Genomic DNA, 9,581 nt, shown 5'->3' on the forward strand with positions numbered 1-9,581 from the left:
CATACCTCTACAGTATACATGAGTACGTCATTTTGATTGTTTCCTAAAATGATGACTGGCACTGCAAACTAACACAAGTATTTCCAACATACTTTGTCCTCACTTGCACGTAACTTGAGAAAACTTTCTAAAAAATCACACATCCTAAAATTACTTAAGATCAAACACGCACGCTTAATTTTAGAGTTATTAATTGATGAGTTTCTAAAAAGAAGATACGCCAGATTACAATATGTAATCTAGGATTCTACAAACCCCCCACACCACCTACATGTTTATGCCTTGTGATTTTATCCCAACGCATCCCATTGATACCCCACCCTTGAGAGGTAGAAGACTTCTACCAAAACTTGACCATCATATGATTCACCTCACAACCAGATGAAGGAAGAAACACTTATAAGTTAAGGCAAAGATTAACATAATTAATACATATTTATATACATCAAGAATTCTTTTTTAATTAATAACAATAATTTGTCTATTTGCGTGGTTAGCATGAACAAAAACAAGTATTATAGAATATCTGAGCAAGAATGAAGAACATAAGATGGTATTTCTAATACCATTTGACAAATGTGTATCAAGATAATATATGATACAGAATCAACTTTGATCAATTCTGTAATTCTATTTATAACTGGACCATCTTTAAGAAAGTGACTAACATTATACCATTTTCTACTACAAAAGGCACAAGAGAGGGGGCCTTGTAAAAATGACTTAAAAACAGCAATATAACAACATGGTGAAATGAAGCAAGGAATCTGCCACACCTACAACTGCAAAGTCCAAATTAATTCAAGAGGAATCTGCTTGTCACCTAAACCTATATCAAAATTCTATGAGCTGGCCAATTTACTTCTTGGTAAATTACTCTACACAATATACAGAAATCTAATATTATCGGCCACGGCCAGGATGATCAAGCTTGTAATTTTTTAGTGCTCATGTTTAATGCGTGCTTTTAGAATTCCAGGTAGAGGGGGTGAGGTTGGATTCCTTACTGTTGTGTTTGAAATTGAAGGAAGAGGGGGAACTTGCGTTTGATACATGCTCGACCGGCTAGAACCTTCACCTCCATCTGTGATAAAATTGTGTGCCATTTCATCATCATCCCCATGGGAAGATGTTTCACAGAATTTCATTGCTTTCAGGACATAATTATCATCATGGAGCTCAAAAGGTGTGCTGCATAGAGAAAACCAAACAAATAGAGAATTATCATTCAGCTATTGTTTTTGTTTTTCTTAAAACAATAGTTCTATTAGGAAAACACCATAGTTGGAAAACTGCTTTTATTTTACACTACCTAGTCTATATCCCACTAAACATAACTTTTGACTGGAATTACATTTGACATAGCCGATCCTAGCATTCTCACAGCACAATAACATAAAGAACAACGCAAATATATCTGACCAAAACATCAATGCTAGCATATAATATATAATAAACATGCTCACAGGATCAGGATTTCTTACCTATTAAAATCAAAATGCACCAGTTGCATATCTTCTGATATTTCCACCTCAACAGTTGCATGAGGACGAGTCTGGAATTTCAATGAGTCATGAATAAAGAAAAGAGGTCAGATAAAGAAATGGGATACCCGTGAAAGGCTCAACAGCCTTGTAGATATCTATTTCTCAGAATGTTAAGGAAACATACTTGCACAAGAATAAAAGGTAAAGCTACACCCCCACTGGGGGCATTTCCAGAGCTGTATAATTGCTCATTACGTTGTATCAGGTTCTGAAGACCTACGTACTTGATAGGAGAAGACAAAAAAAGTTAGAATACAGTAAAAATGATCACAAGGTGCAGTTTTCCAATGCTATCAACTCAAGTCAAAGGTAAGCATACTTGTTCCTCTAGTTCTTGCAAATATGCAGTTTTTTTCTCAATGCGATTTCTCAGACCAAGACGTTCTGTCTGCATCAAATATGTTGAAGAGTCAGATTAGCTCAAAACTCAACATAGAACTGTTACATTATCACAATCCACACATTGCAAGAGATGCAGATAGAAGATGCACTTAGACCTTTAATTCTTCAATATCACTGACGCTTGTACGTGGGAGGCCTTTCCATTGTATTTCCTTTTTATCCTTTGATATAATATCCATTGCCATAAGAACATTTAAGGCATCATATACCCTTCGCCGGATGTTTTTCTCATCATATTGTTGCTGCCAATAAAATGTACCAAAAAGAAATTCACTGATAAGTAGGTGTCCTATGATCCTTTTCCAGCACAAAAGTAATTTTGACTTTCATACACGCAGAATAAAAAACACAGACTAGAATAGATACATTGGTGTTAGTAAATAAAGGCAAAACCTGATCTGGTGTCGTAACACTACTGCCAGGATCAGCAAACTCTGCTACTAGTTCATCAGCAACCTGGAAGGTGTTCAAAACTCTTAAATAATAACATAATATTGAAAATTGAAACCTTTGCATGGCCACAGAGCTTTCTGAAAAATTAAAAGAAAGCACAACAAGCATATACCATCAGTCAATGCTTGCATGGTTCAATAACATTTATAAAAAATTTAACACTTTTAACTGCCTAAACCCAAACGCAGAAACTAGCTTCCAATCACAATCTTTAGAAAATTGACATCAATATCTACGCATCAATTTGTCTTTTAGTGAATTGAAACAAAAAATCTCCACTCTCTAAATCAACAAATAATAATCGATATAGAGAACTCGTTTAGATAGATGATATCCTCATTTTCTTAGGGTTGTATCATTTTTTTAGTTGTACGATATAATGAAAAAATTCAATGAAGTTAAAAGAAAAAACTCGTTTTTAATGGACATGTAACTCGTTTAAACTCTTTAATATTGAATAACAAGATTAGCTGCCCAATATCTAACTTTATCCCATAGATGTCCTATAGTTCATCAACATCCTCAGAGTCTTCTATTCCACTCCAACCAGATCACACAATAAAGCCATTGTAGTTACACTCCATAACATTTGATTCACTTTATCTTTACAACAGAATAAAACAAAAATTCAGAACAATGTTGCTGAAACACCCATTGCACCTTAAATTCTTTAAACAACCTGTTCCATAAATGAGCATAAAAATCAGGGTAGTCCTCTTCATTCGACTGTTTGCCCCTTACCGTTATAAAGTAATTATTCTAGTACCATCCTCACATCAGAAATTTACTTATTTGTTTTGTTTACTAGAACACCCAGTATTTTCCCTGTTTCAACTGACAGATTCCCATAAAACCTTCAATTTTGTGTATATCAAAATTTAAAGATAACTTAATGAACAAAATAACATAAAACACAATTTAATATGAGGTCAACAATTAACACTAATTGAACCAAGAAATATAGTGGATCAACCTTAAGATATTTGCACAAAACTCACACACACATAAAAGTAAAAAATCATAAAAACCTAGGCAGTGTCTAATTTATACTGTCCAAAAATTAGACAGTATAAATGTAAAGTTTGCCCTTAGCATTTTTTATGGCTCAAAGTGCATACAACCTTACGGCCCTATGAATCCTGTTCGACACTCACTACATTCAATGCAATTAATCTTTAACGATAATTCATAAAAATTCCAAAGCTATATACCTTAATCCTGTGCAAGGGGTTCATATTACTATCTAAAGTTCACTTTTTTAACTACTTGTAGCTTAACCTTACAATTATTGAAAAACACTAAACCATAGCAATTACTATGTAGGTACCAAGGAGGAGCAACCCGTCTTGGGTACAATGTAGAACATTATATTCAACGAAAAGAATGCACACCGATATTGAAGAAAAAATAGCTTGTAAATTAACAATTATAAGATGAGACAAAAATGATAAACAACTTCAGACATCTTCTTACCTCATTATAAGTAGTCCTTCCCTTGCTTTCTACCTTCTCGCACACTGGACGCAACCAGCAAAAGAGCAACATGGAATCAGTAATGCAGACACTAACTAATATGTATATACATATAACTACTATCCATCACCCACAATAAGTTTTTTCATTTATTGATAAAAGACCAATACTCATATACACAGAAAGTATTCAATACTGAACTAAATAACATAAAATGGATCAATTCACAAACCTTTCATGCTGAATTGGCGGAGCCCTCTTCCACTCTTATCACCCCCAACAGCTCGTTGACCTCTCTTTTTCTTTTTGGTACTGTTAAAAGAGAATTCAAGAGATTCAAGCTAAACAATGGAAGAACATCATTTACCATGTCCAGACACAAAGAACAATTCAAAATCAAAGTTCCCATAACAATGCCAATTACTAATGCACAAAACGGAATAACAGATTTGCATCTAAGTGTAAAATTTCAAAGAGGTATATAATCCAGAACACAATTCCAATCACTAACATAAAATACTTCCAATATGAGCAATTGTCGTTGTGCCCTAACCCTCATGCATAAAAGTAAAAAGAAGGAAAAAGCATATCCAAATTAAGGGCGGGATTTTGCAATTGAATGAAATAAAGAGAAACACTGACCCAACGGCCCCTTGGGAACCGGCATCGTCACCATGAATATCGAGATGGTTCAATCTAAGGAAAGTGTTGTCGCTGGCGGGAGTAGCCATGGTCTGCTCGCTACGGCTAGAGGGTGAACCCACACTGCCACTCATGGACACCGATTGGCCGGAGGCGGTGGTGGCGAGCCCAGGTAGGTCTTCGTCTTCGTCAGCTCCGGTGGTTGGCTGGGTTCGGTTACCCATGTTAGGAAATCAAATACAACTGATTTTGGAGCCAAAATCTTTTAGATGGAAGATTTAATCAATCTGAATTAACAATCACAGTTTGAATAGAATTCAGCTAAAATTTCTCTATGCTTGAAGCAATTTAGGTAGGAATTAGGAAAAGGCAGGTAAATTTTCCAACTCGATTTTCCGTTGAACATTATTTTCCCGAGAAAATGAAATCAGTCACACACTTACCCAAACACGTATATGCCCATCTTTGCTACTCTTTCCAAAAGCTTATGCTAAAGTAATAATAACATATCTTTCATGTAATAACAAAAAATAGTTATATTTTCATGTAATAATTTCATCATAATAAATAGAAATTCTTTCTTAATATATTCTTTTAAATAAATATTAGTGTTTTGTCAACAAGAAAATAAAAAATATATATATATATTAGGGTGCTCCTAAAGAGAGAAATAAGTATTAGGGTTTGGTAAATATAATAAATTATCTTAAATATTAGGGTTTTTTTTTTTTATTCAGAGTTTCATAAAATGTTAGTTGGTTGAAAAAAAAATTAATTACGATTGAACTTTGACTTGTATCAAATTAAGATTGTACATCGGTCAGTTTAGTCAGTTTATACTACAAATTTTCTAACCCAATATAAATATACGTTTGTAAAATTCTAAGTGCAAGCTATCCAATTTTTTCAAAAAAATAGTAACCCGATCGACGATTTGGTACAATAATCTCAATAGTTTGGGAAAACTTTTAATAGCCTCAAAAATTCAAGGACATGATTTGGTACAAGTTAATACAGCAAGGAATCCAACCCCACTCTTGGGATTCTAAAAGCATGCATTAAACATGAGCACTAAAAAATTACAAGCTTAATTATCCTGGCCATGACTTGCTGCCGAAAATTTTTTGTCGAGTGTTCAGATTAGTATTTGGTCATAAATTCTTCAATACAACTCGGAATTGGACGATTCAAAATGTTCTGAAAAGTTGAGAACTAGATCTACAACTTTCATGTTTAGCTCCAAGTCCAATTGTACTTTCAAAGTCATCAAAAATTGGATTTAAGTTATGCCTTATAGAATTGAACTTGCCGGCTTCCACTATTTTTCACCGTAATGTGCTAAAATCCTTCCGAATGACACTAAATGCATGATTAATCTTCAAAATAGCCTAACAAATTAAAATCATACTAATTAATAATTTAAATAATTATTTAAGAAGGTTAATACATAAATTGGTCATATTTATAAGACAAAATATCGACTTAATAGAAAGTAGTAATGGACGTATACCCCAACTGCAGGCAAATGGAAAATCTGTGAAGCAAAGCTTTGGCCTCAGCGACATGAGGCTCAAAAGATCCCACACTCGAAAACACATCAGAGAAAAAGACATGACCATTAGAATTGGACGCCAAAACCCCCATCCCCATTTTGTGGTCTTCATCACGAATCCCAACATCCACAAACAAGTTCCTCATCTTAAGCCAAATTTATTTCGGTAGTAGACAGTTCATTCGGCCATTAAGGAGAAGGCTGACCATTAGATGAAGACTCACCAGCATTAGCATCTTGGTATCTCTAAAGATAGTTAATGGCCCAAGGGGTGACATATTATCGGGAATACGCTTGTGATCATGAACAAAAGTAGTACGCCTATGCCAAATGCACCTACTAAGGGCAATGAACTCATCCAATTCATGTTTACTCAAAATATCTACAGAACCTAATAACAATTCATAAAATCAAAAGACATCCTTTAAAGAATCGAGCTCGTGAAAAGATGCATTGATTCAGGCTGAAGGCTTGAATGGCTGACACGCAGGTTTGTTGGTGATTTAAACATGCGATGCTGATGTGTAAAATGTTGGTGAGTCCAGCATGGCCTTGGCGGTTGGGGATGTCAACGCAACCTAATATTAGGTTATAAAGTAGGCTATGTGCGCTTGAGTCATCAATGTGATGTCTAGCATTTGAACATTGTATTCCTTAATATTGTGTTAATAATAAGGTTGGGAAGGGGTTCCCATATGCTGTGTGTGTTCTTATGCTTTATGTGCATATACTTAATAACGAGAGAGTGTTGTTGAGTGACGTTATGCAAACTAAACCGTGAGTGTGTATGCATAAAAACGAGTGTTGGATTGGCTTACTAGATCAGAGAGAATCTAGGTTATCGCAGAGAAAATTTGTGTGTGTGAAATTAACTTTGTGACAAGCAAATGGCGAAGTCAAAGAGCATAAATAGTAGTTTCATTATTCTAAAAACAAATAAGATAAACCTCAAACGCATTTATACCATGACAAGTTAAATTGGCATAAGACAAAATCAAAGAACATGAATAGTAGTTCTCAAGGGCGGAGCCACTCATTATGTTAGAGTGGCCATGGCTCCCCTCAAATTCTAAAGAAATAGATGTACATATTTAAATGTATATAAAATAAATGTAAATAATTAATATATATAATATAAAATATATATATATTGTTATTGTGCATTTTTTGTAGATATTCAGATTATATGAATCTATATAATTTAATTGTAATTTATTAATTAAAATATAAATTATTTAAATTACATATATTTTGTTTTTTTATAGAAATTATAGTTTTGTAATTTCCACTAAATAAGACTATATAAAATGATATTTTTAAATTAGAAATAAAAATATAAAATATAATGACTCTAACACTATTCAATAATATATTTGAATATTTTAGGAAGATGAAAAGAGTTTTGACTAATTAATTATTAATGTATATATTGAAAAAAAAAATTATTTTAATTTCAAAAAAAATTTATGCTAAACATATAAATTACTATATAATATTAATTTTTTATGTAATTACTAATTATTTTGTCAAACAAAATTATTAAAATTTATATGTAATATTCACTTTTACATCTAAATACACTGTGTTTTAAAATATAGTGTAATTACTAATTATAATAGATTATGTAATAATGTATTTTATATCATAGTAAGCCTTTATAAATAACTTTTGTGATGTATAATATGTAAAAAAAAATTATTTAAAATAAAAAATTTTAATAGTTGGCCCCCCAATGTTTCAGTCCTCCTAGCTCCGCCCCTGGTAGTTCTATTACTTTTTTAACTTTATTTTATTTTTTAATTTTAAAATAATTTTTGGAATAATTTTTTACAATTGTTATTAGAAAAACAATATTATTATTGGACACTAATAGTGTCTAACACTTTTTATAAGTAGTGCCTCACAATTGGTTAGCAATATTCTCTAAAAATTATATTCTTAAGTTATATAGAAGTTGATTTTTAATTATACCAATAGCAATATAACAACAACAAAAATACTAAATACCAATAATACTTTTTAGCAATATTATATTATGTGACTGTGCTAAATAGATAACACTTTAAATTGACTAACTGTTCCAATAATTTAGTAACTAAAATTAAAACTTAGAATGTAAATAAAATAATAATTAGGATAGGAGAATTTAACATAAATATGTTAAAAAGTAACAATGATGTGTATCGATATTGCTATTGGTCCAACTAAATATCTATATAATTTAATGTAATAATTTGTTGAGAGAAAAGTGAAATGTCTAGATGCTAAGCACTGCTAAGTCTCCATAGCAATGCTCGGATTTAACAGCTAAAAACTCGATAATTATTAACTGCAATGCTTTTATATAAGAGGTAACCAAAGAGCTCACTGAAAAATTATACTGACTTGATTTTTCATTAACTTCCTCACAAAAAAAAATTCCAGTAAAGGGAGAATGATTTTACATAAAGAAGTTAAACTGTAATGGGAATTTTGATCAACTATTCAACCATGGCATCTGCTGATGCTTGAGGAGCTTCAGAAGCTGCTTTCCCTGATTTCTTGTTGTTCTTACCTGTTCATTCATTCATTCAAATAATGTTAATTAAACTTATAAATTTGTATTCATGAAATGTAATTTGTGATATTTTAAACAAACTTGCCTTTGCCTTTGTGCTTGAGCTGTTGTTTAAGTTTCAAAGCCCTCTTCATCGGAAACTTGGTTGAACTTTTATCACCACTTTTCGATGATTCTTCTCCTACAACAACAGCAAATACATGATTTGAATTCAAACAAAAAGATTAAGAAACATAAATATACAAATATAATATATGATTTACCATCAGCAGCAGCCATTTCAACATCTTGCATAGTCAAAAGGCCTTTTTCGGCGGCTTCCTTCTGGTCTCGGCGCCATTTTTTCAAGAGCTTGCGTTTGCGCTTGCCGGAGACACTTTGGTTCTGAGGTTTCACCTTCAGCTTCCGACTAGATGGATCTCCATGAATCACTCTCTTCCTCTCTGCAGTTTGAGCTCTCTTCTTCTTCTGGATCACATTGAACTTGGCCATCTCTCTCTCTCTGTTACTAAACCCTAAAACAAGCTCTCACACCCCTAATTTCTGATTCCTTTTACTTTCGTTTTCCTTTAACAACGACAATGGGCTTAATGGGCCTTCTCTTTTGCACCTGAGCCCGCCAAATATAAAAGAGTGAAAATTACATCAAATATGAGATTTTGTAAAAAAGTTACAAAAATATGGCATTTATAGGTTTGCCACTCTTTTATGGTATTTTTTCACATTTAAGACTTTTTATGGTATTTAATATGCCATATTTTTGTAAACTTATTATCCATACCCATATTTCATGTTTTTGTTTCTAACTTAATTAATTTTATTTTTTTTAGTTTATTTTATATTTACATTTTAGGGTTTCTTTTTATTTAGAAAATTTATACCAAATACTAACTTTTTTTTTAAACATTACATTTATAATTTCAGTTGCTGACTTTTTTTTTTTTCTTTCTTTCTC

The 9,581-nt window shown here is 32.3% G+C and overlaps 2 protein-coding genes across 3 annotated transcripts; both read right to left on the bottom strand.

Moving 5' to 3' along the window:
* Nucleotides 1–583: 583 nt before the first annotated feature.
* LOC115705950 (transcription factor-like protein DPB) lies at nucleotides 584–5,082 on the bottom strand. Its single transcript, XM_030633442.2, has 10 exons — nucleotides 4,961–5,082; nucleotides 4,518–4,804; nucleotides 4,108–4,187; nucleotides 3,876–3,919; nucleotides 2,343–2,405; nucleotides 2,045–2,191; nucleotides 1,867–1,935; nucleotides 1,672–1,770; nucleotides 1,485–1,555; nucleotides 584–1,191 (listed from the first exon to the last, which is right to left on the bottom strand). Exons 2-10 carry the CDS (start codon nucleotides 4,739–4,741, stop codon nucleotides 942–944), a joined length of 1,047 nt encoding a protein of 348 aa, XP_030489302.2. The 5' UTR covers nucleotides 4,742–4,804; nucleotides 4,961–5,082; the 3' UTR covers nucleotides 584–941.
* A 3,351-nt stretch (nucleotides 5,083–8,433) lies between these two features.
* Nucleotides 8,434–9,195, bottom strand: LOC115705964 (uncharacterized). 2 transcript variants are annotated; one of them, XM_030633464.2, is made up of 3 exons: nucleotides 8,890–9,195; nucleotides 8,712–8,807; nucleotides 8,434–8,623 (listed from the first exon to the last, which is right to left on the bottom strand). In XM_030633464.2, exons 1-3 carry the CDS (start codon nucleotides 9,116–9,118, stop codon nucleotides 8,550–8,552), a joined length of 399 nt encoding a protein of 132 aa, XP_030489324.2. In that variant the 5' UTR covers nucleotides 9,119–9,195; the 3' UTR covers nucleotides 8,434–8,549. The 2 variants fall into 2 exon arrangements, with proteins under 2 accessions (XP_030489324.2, XP_060964576.1); XM_061108593.1 differs by having other exon boundaries at nucleotides 8,434–8,625; nucleotides 8,708–8,807; nucleotides 8,890–9,185.
* Between the last annotated feature and the right edge of the window lie 386 nt (nucleotides 9,196–9,581).

Source organism: Cannabis sativa, chromosome 1, assembly GCF_029168945.1.
Source record: "Cannabis sativa cultivar Pink pepper isolate KNU-18-1 chromosome 1, ASM2916894v1, whole genome shotgun sequence".
NCBI classification, from domain to species: Eukaryota; Viridiplantae; Streptophyta; class Magnoliopsida; order Rosales; family Cannabaceae; genus Cannabis; species Cannabis sativa.